The following is a 23,276-nucleotide window of genomic DNA, read 5'->3' on the forward strand; positions in this document are numbered from 1 at the left end:
TCAGACCAAGTGCTCTCGGAAGGTAAAGAGGGCTTGCTCCAAATGTGACACCGTCGTGTTGGTCATCTAAGTACAAGTTTTGAGATAACTCTTATTCGGTGGTGTCATGTTCTGGTGAAGTCTGGTACACATAAAAGAAGACAAAAGGCTCTGTGGTTACAACTTGAAAGGAATAAATAACGGCCAGATTATTTTTCTAGTTTAATAGCTTTTCATCCTATGATAGACAACATCCGACGACGACAACATCAAGCTCCTTGCTTGGAATTGGGTCATAAAGATTGAATTCACATGTTTGTAGCTAATACATCCTCTTCTCAAAAGAACAGTGACTAAACAGCATTGCATGTATTTACAACAAAATGTACTATAATCTACAATAAAATTCTGAACTTCCTTTGGACTTCTTGGTCTCCGTTTCTTAAACTTTATAAATCAGTGACAAGTAGTCCATCAAATCATCAAATTGAGTTTTAGCAACCTCATACCTTAAACAAAATAATACGACCAAACAAAGGAATATTCAATACAGTGACAGAAGTACTGTATCACTCGCCTGTCAACACCGAGGTGGTAAGTTCGAATGCCGCACGTATCCAGTGTGGTCGAATCTAATTAGACTTGGATTGTTAGTTTTTCTACAGAAACCCTAGACTTTTCTATCCAGGTACTCCGGTTTTCTGCACCAAAACTGACTGCCACGAAATATCCCAACGGTGCTGAAAGTTGCGTTAAATACCAATCAATCAATCGACCACCAATAGAATGATGACAGTGACACGAGAAAAATGTTTTCATCGTATCATTATTTGCTGAAGCTGGTTGTCAAATAATAGACTATGGATCAAAGTTTTTTTGTTATCTATTATTATGCCAAATCAAAAGTGTTTCAGTTTTTGTATCATTCTGAACATTCTGCTCACATGTTTTGATACCATCTGATTAAAAACTGCAAATGAGTTTCATCAATCAAAACATACATGATACATGTAGAAATAATGTATGTTAGACACACATGTAATGGATTCGTCAAACTTAGTTGATGAGCCCTTTAATGTTGTTTTTCCCAACAAAGGATCATTAATTTTCTAATTGCACTCAATTTTTTCTTTATATATGTTATCAATAATAATTTTCTTGTGTGTACATAAGATCTATACGTCATTCAGTCCTTCAGATAGAACCATTGAAGTACATGTACATGAAAACGCAACGTAATAGGGTCGGCTATATGCTGTCCAAATAACAGCCTGACAGATAGATTGAAAGTCCCGATTGTTAGTATATGTACCGAAAATTGCTTTCGACTCGGGCATCATTGCCTTTGACATTTTAATCTTTTTCGTACTTTTTTAACTGCAATGAGGGAATATCAATTTGAATGTATGTATTTACAAAAAGACTGGGAAATGCAATTTCATGGGCGATTATGTGTGTGTAAAATATACATGTGTATCTAGTAAAACAATCATTTTCGTTTTTACCAAATTATATATTGTGCTTCGTGTTGCTCCGTCTTCTTTTGTCTGTGTAGCGGTTTTGGTGACTCATCTGTGTCTTCTTGTCGTTTGTTTCTTAAACATGGTTCTGTTTATTTTTCTTCGACTATAATGTACGTTTTGTAGTAGTTCGCGCTATAAGAATTGTCCACTAGATTCAATTATTTTAATATGATACAATGTTCTATCCCTTTCTTGGCAAACATGTCGACTTTGGATACCCACAAAATGCACAATGTTGTTTAAAGTCGGGAAAAATTAAAGAAAGATAAACTTTTTTTATCTCTTCTCTGCCAAATAAATATTGTTGAAAGGAATAGGGTTTACAGAGTACAGAATAATGGGCATTGTTAAAGTGCAGCCTAAAGTACAACAACAGAAAGAATTGAAAACATTAATAGACCAAATACATTATATATAATATAAAAAGTAGGGATGAATAATAGACCACATACATGTATATATATAAAAAAGAGAAGAATAAGGGCCAAACAGAGAAAAACGGCCGACAAATAATCACAGAAATAAGGGACTCCTGATTAAGACTCTCCGTTACGTTCTACTGTTTCAATAGTGTTTTCAGACAAATTAAGTCTGTAAAATTTAAAAGATATTTTTTTTATTTTCTATCATGTAAACAGATTTGACCACCATTTGATTAGAAATACATTAAAATATGTGTTTGATCTATCAAAAAAATAAAATACGTGATAGAAAGTTAGAACAGACACACATGTTATAGATTCGTCAAAATAACAACTAATGAGGCGTTTAACGTTTTATCTTGTTAGGACATAAGATTCGTTTATGTTGTTTATAATTTAAAGAAGTATTGTCTTTACACATAATGTTAACACTAGTGACAGTTTTAGTATGGACCTATCTGGCTTTGGTGGGTAAGGTATTTTAAAACTTTTACGTAAGGATATAGATAAAAAAAATATAAAAAGGAAAGGAATAATCTGTAAATAGTAATTATTCATAATAAGTATCTTTTACATTTCGTTCTTTATTACTTATTTTGATATCATTACCGAACAACATCGATTTCGAAATACAAGTATTTGTAATGAAACTAATCTCTGTAGATAATCGGATATTGGAAGTTATTATATGTTATAAATATATACATATAAAAGACAAAGATGATACCAAAAATTTAAAAAAAAAACTCGTATGAGAAAACAAACAAGTATACAAAACACTACAGATAGGTATTATGAGGGAAAATTAGAAAACGCAAACTAGTAGTTTAATTCTATATCCGAAAGCTGTCTAGAAATATATTATTCATTTATTAACTGCTGTTCAGACTAGTAGTAACAACCAAACTTCCGGGAACCAGTACGCTCTTATATGAAATAAAGGTATATTAAAATTTTTAAAAATATATTTAAAAAGTCCAGATAAGGCATAGTTTTGAAATGACTTTTTAAGAAATTACTGCTACTTTATTTTAACTGTAGAAAATGTGGACATTGATGCTTGAAATTCAAAATTTTAACATAGTAAGCAATAGGCTATCAATTAGTGTCTTTATTCCTGACGTTGATATAATATTTGTCCACGACGTTATGAATCCTTTTATCCAAGGTGGTACAAATAAAGAAGCACGATACAGCTTTGCGTCTTTATGCGCAAACAAATCTTTTATATTTTATGAAAGCATATATACGCCGTTTCAGCAAAATAGGATACGGGATATTCATCCATGACACAAAATCATGCCTAGCATTTAACATAAAAAGCTAAGGACTAACGCTTGTATTGTTGTTTTTAATCTAAAGTCAGTATCAAATACTAGTAAAAGGAAACCTGTGTTAACAGTTAATGTAAGTTAGAAATCCAGTTACAGTGACTTGACTGTCAGTGTTGCTCTCCACCAATTGCAACTCATTCCAAATTTTGACCAAATTGCAATTTGTTTTATAAAATCAAATTGTTCAGCTGGTCAGATATTTGAACCAACTGCTGTAGAAAACCACAGCCAAGTCATGAAAGTGCAAGGTGATAAAATAAAACATACTTACAATCCTATAAGACTTTAACTCCACTTTAATGATGTTGTGACAAAATTAGTTTATCAGTTTGTATAGTTATATTATATTCATTTCCATGCTGAAGGGGAACTGTTTATTTTGAATTGCTATTAAATTGTCCAAACTAAGCTTTCATATAGTTTTTCTTTCTAAAAGTATTCTATATTTATAAGAATCAGATATCATTTTATATAAAACATCATATATTCAGTAAATGTTTTAGAAAACATTTTCCTTCACATATCGAATCAGATTTTATGAGCCGCCTAAGACAAATAAATTGTTCAGTAAAAACATCTGAAAAAAGGGAATTAGCAACCTCGAACTGGTTCGAGCAAGATACAGTGTTTTTGGCCAGGCGATATCCTTTTTCAAACTTTTGGTGAACAATTACCATTATGTTTTTTTGGGATTCTCTTTCCTTTTTTACCTTGTGGAATTGCTATGAGAACATTACACCAAATGCCAGCTTCCTCTAAAATTTTGTTCTAATTGTCAATCCTTAGTTTTTCTATACATTTAGATGTGTAAGTTCTCGCTGTTTGAATTTCTTGTTCATTTGAACAAAAACAAAACAAAAAACGAAAAAAAAGATGTTCCATAATATTCTTCACCATTTGTTTTACATGTAACACAAATAACATGCTCTGTGGATTTACAAATAGAACATGAACATACATTTGATGCTGGTATTTGATAAATAAACGATACATTTTAAAAAGTTATCGCTATAAAGGGAATCTGGATATTATTAATTTTGAAATCCCAAACTTTATCTCGAAACACTGTGTCAGTTTTATCTTTAAGATCATCATCTGTGTTTAAAAGCAAAATTATTTCATCTGGCAAGGAATATAAAAGCAAAAAATGATAATATGTCTATATTTATTTTAAAAAAAATATCAAACAAAGGATCCTTAAAATATTTATTATCCCTGAAATTATATTAGGGAATTTGTAGAATAATTATTAAAATGTTCAGTGATTATGTAAAAACACTGGTCATTTTCGGGGATTATGTATATTTACTAATGATTTTAGTGATTCTACATATTCCTTGAAAATTCAATCAGGGATTCTACATAATCCCTGATTATACAAATTCACCATAACATATACAAAGGAAAAGGGAACTTTGATACTCAATTGTTTATGATATTAATGAATTCTGTTTTCTGTTTATTCTTTTTCAGAGTCACAAACACGGTATGCTTGCTTGATGTTATTTGATGACGGTCCGTTACCTCTCGGTGGTCTTGGTTCTTCCGAGGAAGTTATCGGGGCAGCAATGGCATTCGGAGGTGGTAGTTCAATGACAGGATCGTTGTCATGTTTGTCTAAACCGAATTCTAAAATTTTAGTTGCACGGATTGTCCATGGGTACGGAAATTCTAGATCCTGTGCTAATCCGGATGAGTCTTGTGATATGGAACTTTTCAGCGATCCTGCTATAGCTTCTTTCTGCGATGGGAGAATCACTTGTACTTTAGATGTACTTCCAAAAAGATTGGAAAAGTGCAGCTTCACGAGTGATTTTGTGCATGTGGAATATGAATGTGTTGCTGGTAAGATAATCAATGACACAGTTGTCCATTCTCATTGTTTAGGTATATTTATATTGCTTGATCTTTAATTAATACCTGTGTAAAAGATTTGTGGATTGTTGTTTGTTTTGTCGTGTTGGTCGAGGTCAAGGTCAAGTGTTATTTTCGCGACGTCAAACTATGACTTATGGGGAAAAGATGCATTGTTTGACATATTTTTATCATTAAAACTGATTTAATTTGAAAACGAGTTCATGAACCCCTCTTTTTTAAAATGACATTTGCTAAATATGAGTTATTTCTGAATAAAAAAAAAGTATAAATCTTAAGGATACTTATAAAATACAGAACTTATAAATTATTTAACAAAAAACAATTTGTGTTTATCTTTTAAAACAAAAAAATTCTGTCTTTCTGTCGAAAGAAAAAATACGGCCACAAATCCGAATTTTGAGCAAATAACCAAATTTCTACCTCATTTTACTCAAAAAGTAGCACATGAAGGTATATTTTTTGTTACATATTTGATTTAATCAGGTAAAAAATAGGCTGTATGGAAATTTTTATCATAATGTAAATACGGGATCATAGATGTATCGTATGCCCTTAAAAGCTCAAGATGTAAAGTGATTGTTTGTCCGTTCATAAATGTATGGGTTTTTATCTAAACCGATTAATGGACGTATTCAATCTCCATTGCTATACAATATGTGTCAGTTGGAAAGTACTGAGTACCTCAACATATTAAACCTGTTTTCAAAAACGATTTAAACAAAATGTTCTAATGGTCAACCTCTTTTGTTTCTATTTATACTTTTTTTATTTGTTTTCTTGCAAATTTTGTTTGCAGTCGTTAACCGTTTATCAATAAAACTTGTGCTTAAATATTTCTTTTTTTTCTTCAGATAATTCAGTCTTTGATGTTTGTCGGGAAATAACGACGACTGTCTCTGATACGTCATTTTTTGTCGTATCTCCAAATGTTTTCCGAGGCCATTCATCTGAATCCAATCCATGGAAAATATGCGAATGTATTATACTTTCCAGAAATAACTATGACATCATGGCTGACTACATTCATTCGGATATTCACGTAAGTGGATATAATTGTTCAGAAAGTTACATATTAATAGAGAGCAAAAAATCTCCAAGTCAAGCATCTGTTGATAAGATGGTTGAATTGTGTGGACGTCGGTCAATCACCAACCATTTGTTCCAAGGGTCTGTTCGACTTACATATTACAACAAAAATTTTCAAACAGATGATGGCTTTCTGACCAAATTTAGAGGTAAGTGATTTTGTTAAATTGCGTGTGTTTCCTTGCTTCATTTAGGCACATCAAACGAAACATAGGACAGTAGTAAACACTTGTTTTTGACATTAACCATCTGAATTATAAAAAAAATAAACTAGTAAACAAATTAATCCGTTAAAAATCGCTAATCAAGGAAAACTAAATTTATCAATAAAGAATGGATTTTTCTTGCAGGTATTAATGTCTAACGTATACTCAACATCTAACGTATACTAAACACGTTAACACACACATATGCCATATTATAAAATGCACACAAGTTGGTGTTTACTACTACTTGTCTTGAAATAGTTATGGTAAAAAATCCATAGGTTTTCTTAATATTTTTAAAGTAAAGACGTATTGAAATAATTTGTTTTAAATGAAACACAACCAAAGTTTAGTTACTGTTTAGCACTATATATTTATGTTTATCAAAGAACAAAGGGATACTTGATGTGTTTTTTATCCAAAGATCTGCAAGAGGACATTCAATTTACATGTATGACCCTCTTCTAGTTCAAATATGGATAACACATGAAAACAGTAAAAACGAATTGGAAATATAGAATTTTTTATTTGGATGATATATGATTTATCTTTTTTTTTTTTTTTTTTTTTTTTTGCATTTCATTATTGTTTTCTTGGGTTCACATTGGACTCTAAATTAAAATCCATTACGCTTTATTTGTAAAGAAAAACATAACAACAAACCATCGATGTATATGACCAATATAATTCTCTTCTTCTCTTAATCCCTCGTATGAGCTAGGTATAGTATTTAAAATATTTTTAGTTTTAAGATGTATTCAAATATATATTTCCAGTGACTCAGTCAATGGGTGGACCTGAAATAAAAATGCAATGTGGTCCTGTTACATCAGCAGGACGGGGTACTCCCCGTAACAATTCCCCGAATGGAAACATCCATCGATCATCAGTATGGAGAGATGCCCTTCCGACAACATATCCAAACTTCTTTCCATATAATCGGCCGTTCTGGTATCCGTCGGAGGATATGTATCATCCTTTCAATGACCCATTTACAGGCTATAATTATCAGGGCGGATTTCCCATCAGTCAACCATTAACCTCTACAATCTATAATAATCAGGACAGATTTACCAACAGTCAACCAGTCAGAACAGGTGATCAAAGAACTCAATTGAATCCCTCATCTATCTCAAATGAATCGGGTTTCCAACGGAACGAAAGGATACAATCTACATCTAGCGGTTCTAATCAACCAGTAGATTTTGACAAAACCGTTAACCAATCATTTATTCCGTTCCCCAGGGATCCAAGAAAATTTTCATTGACAAATCCACAGCATATCTTAGTTTCTACTTCACCTAGTGATTTATTTCAATCCAATAAAACTGCGCCTCCCTTGCGACTTTTAGGTGTTGACCCAAGGGTATTAAACAGCAACCGCCTTAGTTCTAATACAACCAAGAAGATGAATCCGAGTGGGAAACTTGTTTTTCTCAAGAAACTAACGCTTTCATCATCTTCAAATGAGAATATTGTAGCTGAGACCGTGAGAAAGCTTATAAATGTAAATAATAGCAAAGACAGCTCCCTACAAACAGGAAGAACACAAAAGTTGCTTGAAGATGACGATACCTTACCAATGACCACTAAAACAAAAGAGTCCTTTATATCACAAGGCAAAAAAAATAAATCAGAATTAATCATGCAAAACCCAAGGACTCTTCCTCAAACAGGACAAAGACAATTCAAAAAAGACAATGAACTTGGTGATACTATCTTACTACAAGGTATGCAATAATTAATTTCATAATTTTCTTCTCTTAACTTTTTTACAGAATCTTTGCCATTATCACTCCTTATCCAGTGTGAATAGAAAACCTACGTATTCGTAAAATATTTTGACGAAAAAATGCAAAGAGGACTACAGTTTCATGATTGACAATTTCAATCGGCCATTTTTTCCTAGCTTTTTTCGTAAAATAATTACATAGTAATCCCTAATTTGCTGTTGTTTTGAGGGGGAAATATCACAATGCGTACATTTAAGGGATATTTGCTGTCGGCCTTTATTCATAAACATTATATTTTTTCAATGAATATGTATAATGCACAAACATGAATAACGAGTAAATGGAAGGCTAAAGAAACCAAACAATATTCAAACTCATTAGTCGAAAACAAACTGTTAATGTCATGGCATTTAATGCACATAAATATAGGAAGATGTGGTATGAGTGCCAGTGAGACAACTCTCCATCCAAAAAACAATTTATAAAAGTAAACCATAATAGGTCAAGGTACGGCCTTCAACACGGAGCCTTGGCTCACACCGAACAGCAAGCTATAAAGGGCCCCAAAAAATAGCAATGTAAAACCATTCAAACGAAAAAAACAACGGTCTTATCTATATAAAAACGAGAAACGAGAAACACGTATGAACTACATAAACAAACGACAACTACTGTACGTCAGATTATTGACTTAGGACAGATGCAAACATTTCCAGCGGGATTAAACGTTTTAATGGTACCAAACCTTCTCCCTTTTCTGAAACAATAGTATAACATCACAACATAGAAAAACACACTATAAAATATCAATTGGAAGGCTTAACTCAATCAAAAAAATTATGAATGTATGAATTTGCAATTTTTAGCCTTTACTAGACTACTCCGTTTCTGCATAGGTAACTTTGCGCTAATTACAATTTAGACTGTTTGTATAAACACAATACACTGATATCAATGTTAGTATTTGCTTTACTCTGCTTTAACAATTTTCAGAAGCTTAGCCAGTCTTATAGATAATCTGGTCTGTATTTTAAATACATAAATTAAATTCTTGCCACTTCTGTATATGTTATTCTAATAGGGAATATATTTTCTATTAATGTTTCCTATGATAATCGTTTTGAAATTATTGTATGCCATGCAGTCACATTTTATTCAAGTAAAGTGCAGCTGCTACTATTCCAACTACTTACCTTATTTCCTCATCTTTGACATAAAAGGATTCAGTACCAAAATTATGACCATGATATCAACAAGATTTACAATAATTGAAAGTTTTGATACAGATTTATGAACACACATAAAAATGTGACTTCGAACGGCAAATAGCCTAACACTTTTAATATTTAGAACATAATTTATTTTTATTTTGTAGATTCAGAGAGGTTATTGGTGTATATAGTCGCTGTTGTTGGGTTTGTCGCAGTAGCTTTAGCTTGCTTGATAGGTTTCATTTACTGCAAACGACGGTAAGAGTTAGGTTAATATTTAAAAACCCTTACATTCAACCAAGCCGTGTATGAAATCTAAAGTTAAACCACTTTTGTAGACGAAACGCGCGTCTGGCGTATGTACAAAATTTAGTATGATGAGTTTATTTACAACCACTGGGTCGATGCCACTACTGGTGGATATTTATTTCCTCGAGGGTATCACCAGCCCAGTAGTCAGCACTTTTGTGCTGACATGAATTATCATTGATATGGTTATATTTATAAATTAACTGTTTACAAATTTTTAATTTTTTGAAATACTAAGGCTTTTCTACCTCAGCAATAAATTACCTTAGCTGGATTTGGCAAAACTTTTAGGAATTTTGGTCCTCAATGCTCTTCAACTTCGTACTTTATTTGGCCTTTTTAACTTTTTTGGATTCGAGCGTCACTGATGAGTTTTTTGTACACGAAACGCGCGTCTGGCGTATGTACAAAATTTAGTCCTGGTATCTATGATGAGTTTATTTAGAAGATGAATAGATATAAAATCGTTGATCCTTTGTTTATGAGGAAAATTATATTTGTGTATAAGTTACATGCTGATAGTATTTAACATTTCAGTTTTAGACGGCGACGTTGAATTCTAAAACAAAAATTATTTGAAAAGAATAATCTTTTTTCGTTCATGCATAATAATAAAAGTGCATTTACAGTGTTTTACTTTTCATTTATTTGTATTTAAACCAACTATATGTTTATTGCAGGAATAACGCTAGTCACAATGAAACATCAATGGATGAAGAAAAGAATTACATTAGTTCTACCTACACACACTGCTGTATCCAACAGCCTTCCAAATAACACTTTCAAATACTAAAATGGTACTAATAGATGTCAGAACGATGATAACAAAGAATAGGACAATCCCAACAGCGAAAGAAATGAGATAAATGAGATAAACTAAAGTTTATTTTTGCCATGACTAATATGAGAAAATATTTGCTATTCCACTTTTTTATTAACAAGTTTTGCTTGTTTGAATTATTAAAATAAAAGCATGTTTATTGTTTAATTCATATAAAACATCTTTTGATGTGTCATTTCAAAATACAACCTGTATTTGTTTTACAAAACGATATCTGCTTTTACATTTCTTAAAATATATATTCTTAAATCTTCATCCCTAATCTCAACTACCTCTGCTATCACGTCCTACCGCCTCCGAAACCACCACTGCCTATGCCTCCACCACTGCTTTCGCGTCCACCATCACCATTCTACCGCCTCCGAAACCACCATTGCATGCGCCTACACCACTGCTTTCGCGTCAACCATCACCATCCTACCGCCTCCGAAACCACCGGTGCCTATGCCTACACCACTGCTTTCGCGTCAACCATCACCACCACCACCCCAATAACTTCCACCTCATTCTCGTCACCATTAACACCTAACAGGGGGAGGCTATGTGCAAGTGGGTAAAAGGAGAAATGAGAGGATAGATGGAAGAAAGAAGATTAAAGTAGAAGGAAATCAAAGAAGACTTCAAAAATTGTAAACTATAACACGGAACGAAATCCATTTATCATCAACATACATCGTCAGAAAGAAAAATATTTTTTTCAGATAGTATTTCTTCATTTTGGAGATCAGCTTCTGACCAACTTGTCCAAGTTAAATAATAATACACGAATTGTTTTTATATTATTTTTTTTTCTTATTTTTATTATATATATAAGTCGACTGTCGTGCTTTCGATAGAATCATGAAGGTCTAATTCATAAGCTTAGAAATATTGGTATAAGAGGAAACCTATTAAAGAGGTTTATGAGCTATTTACCAAATCGGTAACAAAAAGGTTTTTTTTTATCAAACCTCTTTTTTTTAGTATAATATATAAATGACATGATAAGCGACATAGACTGTAATATAAAGCTATATGCTGACGATACTTCCCTTTTCATAGTAGTTGAAGATGAATATGCAAAAAAACAAGCTTAATTCTGATATAGAGACTATCAACAATCTGTCAGTCCAATGGCTAGTTAACTTTAATGCAAAAAGAAATCAGTAAAACCTAATCAGCCACCTCTTTATGTGAATGATAATATAATTTCAGAAGTAGAAAGTCAAAAACAGCTTGGTTTAATTTTTCATGAGGATGGCTCGTGGCATTCTCATGTTAATAAATAATTGAAACGATAACACCCAGATTAAATTTATTTCGTGCTTTAAAATTCAAATTGAAAAGAAAGTATTTACAAACTATATATTTAAGTTTTAACCGACCTTAATTTGAATATACAGATATTATTTGGGACAATATTCCAGACTATTTAAGTAATAAACTAGAAAATATGCAATTAGAAGCGGCTAGGATAGTCATGAACTCATGGTGGTACTTAGTTATCATCCAAAAATAAATTATACGACGAAACAGTATAGGAGTTACTATCAAAAGGACGTAAAAAACACAAAATCCCATGCATATGGTGCCTATATTCGTAAAACACACAAAAATAAAAACAAACATTATAAAATGTTTTTGTTTTGCAAAACCATTTTTACAAGAACTTTCAAATCTACATTTATAGTACCTGCATTTCTACGCTAAGTGCGTGACTTCTCTGGATCGGGTGTGTAATATCATCACGAACATTATCAGTTATCCTTTGGATAGATTGTCTCCCAAATCTATATCTGGAACGAAGCTGCTCGTCTGTCAAATTATTTAGGGTGGGTAGCCATTCTCTATACTTTCTTGGTGCCAATGGTGGCCTTATATTACCAGCAAGGTTGCCGAAAAGCAGCATATCTTCCATATTTAATTGATATTTAAATATTTAAAATTACCCCTTTGCCACTTTTAAATTAAAGTAACCTTTAAGTGTTACTTACCTTTAATAAACCTTTGTACAACGTTTGTGCAACCCAGTCCATTTATTTTTAAAAGCTGTTTTATCCGAAAACAACTGTTAAATATTCATAACTATGACACAAGACGAACTACTGACACACAACATATAAAGTGTAGAACAGCATTTTATCAGAAATGTTTCTTCCTTCAGTTATTCGATCCTGGAATGCTATTCCGGGCGATATCAGATTAAGTCCATCAAAGTTTACACTTAAACGTCACCTTTAATCAAAGTGTAAGTAAAATACCAAATTATTTTTATGGGGACAGGAAAGGACAAATACTTCATGCCAGACTTCGGATGGACTGTAGTAATCTAAACGAAATCTTGTAGAAAGTAAAAACTGTACTTGCGGAAGAATCGAGAGTAGTAAGCATTTTCTTTTCGATTGTAACAATATATCCCTTGTCCGAATACGTACGATAGAAACAGTTCCGTTACCATACAATATAAAAACACTTCTTCAAGAGGGAAATCTACTCGTGTTTAAACAAGTGCAACAATTTTCAGTAGATTCAAAGCAATTTGACATAAATATACAATATTAGGTTAATGCCAGAAAAATATAAACTGTTTTGTATGAGGCTAGCTGAGAAACTAGGGAAGTGCTAGGTTTTACCGAGATACAAAAAAAAAATATTTTTCTGACATTGACCTTATATTGTTTTTATACTGCAACTCACATTAAAAAATAATACTTGATCGTTATTTTAAATTGTAACTTTAATTTCAAACTTATAATCATCCCTTAATGAACCTCTGATTGTTGAAAAAGTGATGCATGATGAAATTGACATCGCACAAAATATAGCTGTGTTACTATATTAGGAAATAAACACAAGTAGTTGCAGTATAAATAGACAATAAGAGTTTAGTGTCTTTAGACTAAGAAATAGACAATAACAGTTACTGTTTAGTGTCTTTAAATATCTACTGTACTTGTACGAGGCTAAGAAACAGGTGAAATGCAAGCTTTAGCAAGCTATGACTCCTGTTTCGAGTCGAGTACAAATACAACTGATATTTAAAGACACTAAACGGTTATTGTCTTTATCCTGCATATAGTTCTGTAGATTGTTAGTGCTTTGAAAAACTCGCATTTTTAAATCCCTTGAGCCCGCGTATTAATATTAAAATCACACATTCAGCTGAAGACGGGTTCGCAAAAAAAAGAATTTCTAATGGTCAACAACAATACATCGCTCATGGTGAATAATTATCTATTTTAACATGGCAGCTAATTTCAACAGTAAAAACAAATAACAAAACATTATCCAATTTGAATCAGAAGTGTACGAGTTTTCCTACGCTTCAGAATTTTGAGCTGAACTTGACATTCACTTAACATGCATGCTGAAATGGACATGGTTAAATTTGTGACACATATAACTACATTAGATGTATGTTTCATTATAATATTTTATTCTGATTGGCTAACAGTACATCACGTGTTATTCCGTAAGCAGTTGCATTGCTCAATACAACTTTTCATTCATGATAACACGTGCTCCAACAATAAAGTGCACAGGTGAATTAAAGAATAAAATATATAAAATTCGTGTTTTCATAATCATAGCTAAAAAATGTAATTATAAGTATTGATTCTTTTTTTTTGTAACTTTATAGGGTTGTAAAAGCGTTGACCGTGCGTACATTTTTAAAATGAAGCGCTCATACAAAATGTACTTCGGTCAACGCTTTTACACCCCAATAAATTTACAAAAAGAAGCATTCAATTCTTAAGTAAACATTCAAGTTTTGAAATCGATGATTGTCAGTCTATGGAAGAAACGATTCGATAAAAACTTTTCTATTATCAACGAGCGATATTGTCTTATATACACGAGTTGCATTGTGGGAAATTTCAGACAAATGTATGACGTTACGCACGATGTTCGTTCTTCATTGGAAATTCGGTGTAGTTGTCAAGATGCAAGTCCAAAATATATAATTGTATGATATCATATTCATTGCTATTGTACGTATTTTAAAAAATAACGATTTTTAAAATAAACTATGTTTTATGCAGCATGCGACAAGCTTCACTTTAAAAAAAACGGCGATTTTTAGGTTTACCGTGTAACATATTTCATTTATTGAAACCACTAAACTATGTTTTTCGTCAAAACTATTTAATATTTTGAAAAACGTTTTTTTTTTTTAAGGTGGTACCCAATACTTTCACTAAAATTAGTTTGGCTCGTTTAATTTCATAAAATTTTGTCAAAGTATTTACTTTGACACTTCAATAAAAATATAAAAATTTAAAAAATTTTGAACCAACCGTTGTGTCAGAAAAAATACACTGGTTATATAGCAATTTGACAAACACCAATTTTGATCATTGAGAAGCTTAATATTCCTTTTACAACACAGCGTAATTTAAAACGTTAAGCTGACTTTACAGAGTTATCTCCCTGTAGTGTTAGGTACCACCTTAAACAGAATGGTTCCTTCAGTCTTTTATGCATTTTTTATGACGTTATGATGACGTCATAGAAAAAAACGCGTTCCATCCTACAAGGGCAAATCTGTCCCGCGGGGGAAAATATTGGGATTCAAGATTTGAGAATCAAATTTTTTTTTATCTAAAATGAAAAAAGTTTAGTATTTGTATTTACTACATCAATGTTAGTTTGCTTAATTTTATGAATTTAAAGACAAACATCCTGAAAAATGATATATGGTAATTTATGAGCGATTTTTCAAAGGCTTACAAGTTTGTTGCACCGCCATTTTTTGACGTAAAAACGAACTCAAATTTAAGTCATTTTTTTGCTTATCACTGCTCTTATAATGGTAGAATTTTAAGATTTTTTAAAATGTTATTTTTCTTAAATTTTCAAAAATCTAAAAAAAAACAATTTTCGATAAGAAGTTAAAAAGCGCCGTCGATTTTGCTGAGTCTTACAAGAATGTCGCACTCGCTTAAAAACAACGAAGTCGAATTTTCGGTTTGAACGTTACGAAATATTTTGTACGAAGAAAGGCAGATTTCTCGGTATAAAATAATGACTCTTTTCTTAAAACAGGGTGACATTTAACCCGACATACGGCTGGTGTGTAATTTCCATGAATTATTTTATGTAATAACAAGCAAGGTGTTTTTAAACGACAAAATTGAATTGTTGAATAAATGAAACATAAATGCACGATTTATCATTTGTAGATGTACACATTCTATAAATATCATGTAGCAAATTCAGTGGATTGCAATTGAGATGAATTCATTTGTTTGCTAAGCCAAAATCTATGGCACGCCGTTATTATATTTATTCAATTTCGAGATATCTTATTTAGTTAAATAAGATATCTTATAAACTAATTGAGATATCTTAATAACAAAATGAGATATCTTATATATTAATTGAGATATCTTATATATTAATAGAGATATCTGATTTATTAAATAAGATATCTTATATATTAAATAAGATATCTTATTAAAATGTTTATAAAGATATCTTATTAAATATATAAGATATCTTATTTAAAATATAAGATATCTTATTTAAAATATAAGATATCTTATTTAAAATATAAGATATCTTATTTAAAATATAAGATATCTTATTTAAAATATAAGATATCTCTATTAATTTATAATATATCTTATTAACTATATAAGATATCTTTCATATAGTTGATAATAGAGATATCTTATTTACTTAATAAGATATCTCCATAAGTTAATAAGATATCTCTATTAGTTTATAAGATATCTCTATTAATTAATAAGACATCTCTATTAGTTTATAAGATATCTCTATTAATTAATAAGATATCTTATACAGTATGTATTTAAAAGTTATCTTTATAAAGAAGTAAGATATCTTATATACTTGATAAGATATCTTATTAATTAATAGATAAATCTTATTAACTTATAGAGATATCTTATAAACTTTTAGAGATATCTTATTAACTTATAGAGATATCTTATAAACTAATAGAGATATCTTATAAACTTTTAGAGATACCTTATTAACTTATAGAGATATCTTATTAACTTATAGAGATATCTTATAAACTAATAAAGATATCTTATAAACTTTTAGAGATATCTTATTAACTTATAGAAATATCTAATTTAATTGGTTATAAAGATATCTTATTTAATATATAAGATATCTCCATAAGTTAATAAGATATCTCTTTTAGTTTATAAAATATCTCTATTAATTTATAAGATATCTTATAAAGTATGTATTTAAAAGATATCTTTATAAAGAAGTAAAATATCTTATATACTTGATAAGATATCTTATTAATTAATAGAGATATCTTATTAATTAATAGAGATATCTTATTAATTAATAGAGATATCCTATAAACTAAAAGAGATATCTTATAAACTTTTAGAGATATCTTATTAACTTATAGAGATATCTTATTAACTTATAGAGATATCTTATAAACTAATAGAGATATCTTATAAACTTTTAGAGATATCTTATTAACTTATAGAGATCTCTTATTAACTTATAGAGATATCTTATAAACTAAAGAGATATCTTATACACTTTTAGGGATATCTTATTAACTTATAGAGATATCTTATTAACTTATAGAGATATCTTATAAACTAATAGAGATATCTTATAAACTTTTAGAGATATCTTATTAACTTATAGAAATATCTTATTTAATGGGTTATAAAGATATCTTATTTAATGGGTTATAAAGATATCTTATTTAATATATAAGATATCTCTATTGGTTTATAAGATATCTCTATTAATTTATAAGATATCTTATAAAAGTATGTATTTAAAAGATATCTTTATAAAGAAGTAAGATATCTTATATACTTGATAAGATATCTTATTATTAATAGAGATATCTTATTAACTTATAGAGATATCTTATAAACTTTTAGAGATATCTTATCAACTTGTTGAGATATCTTATTAACTTATAGAGATATCTTATAAACTTTTAGAGATATCTTATCAACTTGTTGAGATATCTTATTAACTTATAGAGATATCTTATAAACTTTTAGAGATATCTTATTAACTTATAGAGATATCTTATAAACTAATAGAGATATCTTATAAACTTTTAGAGATATCTTATTTAATTGGTTATAAAGATATTTTATTTAATATATAAGATATCTCCATAAGTTAATAAGATATCTCTATTAGTTTATAAGATATCTCTATTAATTTATAAGATATCTTATAAAGTATGTATTTAAAAGATATCTTTATAAAGAAGTAAGATATCTTATATACTTGATAAGATATCTTATTATTAATAGAGATATCTTTTTAACTTATAGAGATATCTTATAAACTAATAGAAATATCTTATTTATTTTCAAATTAAATAAGATATCTTATAAAAATTAAAGATATCTTAATACTTAATAAGATATCTTGTTAAATAAACAAGATATCTTCAAATTTGAATAAATATAAAAACGGCGTGCCATAAAAATCACCGATAAATGAAAGATACTGCTATATTTTATTATGCGGAGTGTCTATTCGTCCGGCTAGGCGAATAATTAAAAATCTCTATTCGTCAGGCCATCCGTCTGCGGATGCGTAAATATTCAATATCAATAAAAGTGTCATGTGACGTGGAAAGTGTCCCGGATGAGGTGTCGGATAACACACGCGGTGTCGGATAACACACGCGCGTATTCAATGGACGTGTTGAGAATTGGAGATCCGCATCGTGATTCATATTTAAGATGTCATAGAGAAAACCAGAGAGAATGTGATTGCCTTAAACAAATGTCTTTAGGAGTGATTCCAGAACAATAGCGTATACATGTTTACTGTGAGGAATAATCCTGAAATTAAAGTGAAATTGATGATTTACCCCCATTTACCTTATGGAGGTAAAACGCATTCGGAAAAATACTATATCAAACTTGCTTGGATGCATTATTTTTTAGTTATACTACAACGCAGATCTATGAACATACTGATATGCCTGGACTGGGAATAAGACACCAGGGTTTGGGTATCCCCCCTTTTTTTGTTGTATCTAATATACATTTTTTTCTATAGTTGCCGTCAGCTGAAATTCGTAGCGGTTATCGGTAAAAATAATCTAAACTATCAATCGCGTTCACTCGAGATATAGTTTTTCACATTCCATTCATAAATGGGGGGGGGGGGGGGGGGGGGGCAAGGGGTTTAACTGTTATGCTGTTATGGGGCAATTTAATTCTTTGTTATCTGTTATTTTGAAAATATGTTTGCTGTTAGCTGTAACATTTGTCTTATTCTTTGTTAGCTGTTATTGGGCTATTAGTTTTTTTGTTATCTGTTATTGTGATAATGTATTTGCTGTTAACTGTTATTGAAAATTGGAATGTTAGCATTTTTTTTTACAGTCAATATTCGGTATAAATTGAAGATCATTGGACATTGGGGTCTACCACTACTAATATGTTTGTCCCGTCTTCATAGAAGGATTCCATTAACATTTACCCATCACAGAAGTGAGGACCAAGACAATTCAAGTATATCTTATGATTATCCTTTGTAATAAATTCCATTTTTTTTATGAATGTGTATTTAGAACTATCTTAATTTTTTGTATGAGAATAATGTTCCTTGTTTCCCATACGAACATATCAAATAAACAATTCTTAATATGACAAAAAGGAAAACATATGGCCAGGAATATCTGACAAGGATCTCAATTAAGGACTAGGTCCTAACAACCAGTTAACCTTTTATATAATATGGTACATAGACTCAGCTCTGTGATTCTTTTCAAAGCAGAACCAAATGCATTGTACAATGAAATAGACCGACCGTGTAAGGGCTAATAGCCAGTCAAGGTCGTTAAAAACTTCCATTTGTACAATGAAAGTTCCAACCATGTACTTTGGTCCGCAGCTGCAAATAACTCATCACAAACAAAGATTTTTTTCGTCTCAAGCTATTGTGTCCCTACTGTATTCTACTTACTAGTACACTTGGTACAACCAAAAACCTCAGCTGATAAAAAAAATGTTCAAATAAGGCCTTTGAAAATAGAAGATTAATTGCTTTTGAAGTGTCAAAATTCGTTCGAAGTACTTAATAAATTGCATGCTTATAATTTTGCTACCCTATATACCACTTTGCCTCATAGTCTTGTTAAGAAAAATTCACACACCTCATTAAATGGTCATTTAGAAAAAGTCAGAATATTCAAACTCTTTTAGGTCATTTTTTTTTATTAGCAACAAAGAAGGGAGCTTCAGTCAATATATATAAACAATACACCAACGTTTCATGAGAACTGCTGAAAGCATTTTTGAGTTATTTTTGAAAACTAGAAAATACCACCTTTTTCTTATGAATAAAATCCCTTAACTCAATAACATAAAATCTAAAATTAATAAAAATCGAAAGGGAGTTTACAACAATAGATATAAACATTTCAGCAAAGTTTCATGAGAACTGCTGAAAACATTTTTGTGTTAATGTCTGAAAACTGGAAAATCCCCCCTTTTTAATTAATAAAACCCGTTAACTCGGAAACGTAAAATCTAAAATTTATAAAAATTGAAAGTGTTAATAGATATAAACAATTCATCAAAATTCCTTGCTTTGTGAAAGCATTTTTGAGATATTATCAGAAAACTGAAAAAAACACCAATTTTATTGAAAAAAACCCATTACCCAGAAACTTAAAATCTAAATTGTATAAAAAAAAACCAAAAAGGAAGCTCACGTCAATAGATAATAACAATTTCCCAAAGTTTAATGCAAATTGGTTTAAAGAGTTTTTGAGTTAATGTCCGACATGTTGATAACAGACGGACAACAGTATGTATACCATAATACGTTCCGTAAACGAGCGTATAAAAAATATTATAATATATTGAGTAGTAATTTAAACACATTCTAGATACATAAATTAAATTAAAATACTAAAAACATAGTCATAGAAAATGGAATGCATTACAAAGGATTATATCCGTAATAAGAAATACTGATTTGTCAAAGACCGAATTATTTTAATATTTCATTTACTGTTATCTGTTTTTGTCCATTTTAATTCCTTGTTATCTGTTCTGAGCCAAATCAATTTGCTGTTTTGCTGTTATTGGGACCCCCCTTGCCCCCCCCTCCCCCATAAATCGCAAAAAGAAAAACCACTACTGACCTACTTTTTAAGTCATCACACTGTAATAATCCTGACCTTCACATTTTCCAGAATATTTTCCATTGTAATTCCGCCATCTTCGTTTCTATGAGGATCATTTGTTTACATATGACATTCGTCACTGTACGCAGTTTCCTGAAATGTTTCTTTCATTGATGTGATAAGGTTCCCCGCGCTTTATGCAAATTTTATGAAATTAAACTCCACGGAAACACTTCCGGTAAAAACAATGGCTGATTCCACCATTTAAAAACGTCTATGAAAAACTGAAGGTCAGGATTATTACAGTGCGATCACTTAAAAGGTAGGTCAGTAATGGTTTTTCTTTTTGCGATTTATGAATGGAATGTGAAAAACTATATCTCGAGTGAAAACACAATCCTCCTTTTGGGTACAGGTAACACGTGCGTGCCCTTCTCATATTTCATATCAATTATAAAATTGCCGAACAATTTAAATGAAGAATGGTGCATAATCATATGAGGACCTTACTTTAACCAAACTTCACAGAAACTATAAATTCAGGATCTTTTGAAATAATAGATGAAGCCAATAATGATTGGCCCGACTATTTCCCTTACAGGAAATTCATAGGCAGAACAACAAAAGAGAGAATCATTTCTGCCCCTCCCCCCCTTAAACCCAAGTTCCTTTAGAATATTAGAATTAAAAAAATCTGAATCAAATGTATGTTGGTTTTTCTTATTAAGAATGAGGGTTTTTTTTTCATAAAACGAGGTTAGACAATATATTTTAAAACAACCCGTGCTTCATTCAAAACCTTCAAAACACGATGGTATATCTTCATCATTATACATTTGGCAGGACAAATAGCGAAAAACCGTAAAATTGCTATTTGTTCGTTTGTTTATGTGTTACGTATTTGTTTTTCGTTCATTTTTTTTTATATAAATAAGGCCGTTAGTTTTCTCGTTTGAATTATTTTACATAGTCTTATCGGGGCCTTTTATAGCTTACTATGCGGTATGGGCTTTGTTCATTGTTGAAGGCCGTACGGTGACCTATAGTTGTTAATGTCTGTGTCATTTTGGTCTTTTGTGGATAGTTGTCTCATTGGCAATCATACCACATCTTCTTTTTTATATTCAAGCAATCCAATCCAATACAGCTCCAAATTACAATAAATAGCCAAGTGGTAAAATAAATAATCCAAACAATTTAAAATGTACAAATGCTGATGTCCCGAACTTTGAAGATACCAACTGAGTAGCATCAGACTATAAATTGGACAACTTCAGATACAACGAAAATCGATCGAAAATGTATTTATTATTATTAGAAAAAAAAGAGAAGGAAAACAGTTCTTTTTGGATATCAAAGACATTTCCCCTTGGTAAATCGATATCTCTATGGACATAATCAGCTCGCCGCGTGGACGCTCTTTTACATCGCGATGACCGTGAGGGCATTTCGATGTATTGTTGCCACAGAGACTTGACTCTCGTTTTTGACTAGTAACCGATCGTATAATTACGCGAAAATTTCTTAGTGCAAAATAACAATCCGTATCGCTTGTTATAAATTTATTTCATCAATGAGTACAAAAAAAATGTTTAAAACACAAATAGATAAGATGTAAATGTCTTTTGACGTTAGAAATGTGTATATATCTTTTCTATATTTATAAATTTAGATCGTTCAGTTGGAGGACAGGAAAGCAGTTATTTATAAGGGGAAATTTTAAAGATTGATTTATAGATATAAGAAGACAGTGCATGAGTTCGAATGAGACAACTTTCCATCAAAGTAATAATTTGTTTAAAGTAAACCATTATATATCAAAGTAGGGCCTTAAACACGGAGCCTTGGCTCGCAGCGAACACCACGCTATATAGGAACATGATTGATTGATTGTTGGTTGCTTAACGTCCAGTGGCAAATATTTCATGCATATTCAGGACGAGAACAAGTTCACAATAAATACAATAGGTAGGTCTTGTCACAATAGAGGCCATCTGGGATGATGGTCGGGGAAATTTGGACTGCCACTGGAAAATGAGGGCTTGTCTGTAATTAGTTTAATTCTTATTGCTCTAAAGAAATGTTTGAAAACAAACAGAACGTATAAAAGCAATGGTCGTTAATTCGCACACGGTCAAACAATACTAGTACACCAATGGACTGCAATACACATTCTAAGGTCATGCAGGTTCATACAACACTCGTCAACAGCAATACACAAACGTAGACTAGTGCGGCAGTATGCGGAGCTTTATAGTGATATCTGGGCTGCGTTCAATATCGTAGGTGCTATACGTAGCGCTACGTAGATTTTGACTATTGAACGTGTAGCTATATACTAGTTGTTATATAGATATTGATCGCTACGTAGCTGCTACGATATTGAACTCAACCCTGTACAGTATACAGATACATCATAGCTATATCTGTAGGGCTGTATCTCTATAGTAAGACACTCAATTGCAGGATAAAGCGTCTTTCATGCATGGTTAGGATCGTAATTGGGTGAGACAGTCTTGACAAAGTCATAGAAACACACACCACCGCTGATACATATATATATATACAGGAAAGACAAAAAAAAATCAACTTTTTTATTTGCAGTTATTTCCCTTTATCTTTTTGACAGGGAGACGGTTTAATATTAGGGAAACC

The 23,276-nt window shown here is 31.0% G+C and overlaps 1 protein-coding gene across 1 annotated transcript; it reads left to right on the forward strand.

Annotated features, from left to right (window-relative positions):
• Positions 1-2,261: 2,261 nt before the first annotated feature.
• LOC139491673 (uncharacterized) lies at positions 2,262-10,669 on the forward strand. The gene is made up of 6 exons (XM_071279478.1): positions 2,262-2,395; positions 4,732-5,103; positions 5,988-6,371; positions 7,205-8,158; positions 9,537-9,630; positions 10,362-10,669. Exons 1-6 carry the CDS (start codon positions 2,347-2,349, stop codon positions 10,456-10,458), a joined length of 1,950 nt encoding a protein of 649 aa, XP_071135579.1. The 5' UTR covers positions 2,262-2,346; the 3' UTR covers positions 10,459-10,669.
• The last annotated feature ends 12,607 nt before the right edge of the window (positions 10,670-23,276 follow it).

The sequence above is a fragment of the Mytilus edulis genome, chromosome 10, assembly GCF_963676685.1.
Source record: "Mytilus edulis chromosome 10, xbMytEdul2.2, whole genome shotgun sequence".
In the NCBI taxonomy this organism is placed as follows: Eukaryota; Metazoa; Mollusca; class Bivalvia; order Mytilida; family Mytilidae; genus Mytilus; species Mytilus edulis.

Excerpts from the sequence above, each read along its gene's own strand:
- LOC139491673 (XM_071279478.1), top strand. The coding sequence starts at position 2,347 with ATGTTAACACTAGTGACAGTTTTAGTATGGACCTATCTGGCTTTGGTG. Across the intron at positions 2,396-4,731 it reads GACCTATCTGGCTTTGGTGG|AGTCACAAACACGGTATGCT; the intron begins GTAAGGTATTTT and ends ATTCTTTTTCAG. Across the intron at positions 8,159-9,536 it reads TGATACTATCTTACTACAAG|ATTCAGAGAGGTTATTGGTG; the intron begins GTATGCAATAAT and ends TTTATTTTGTAG.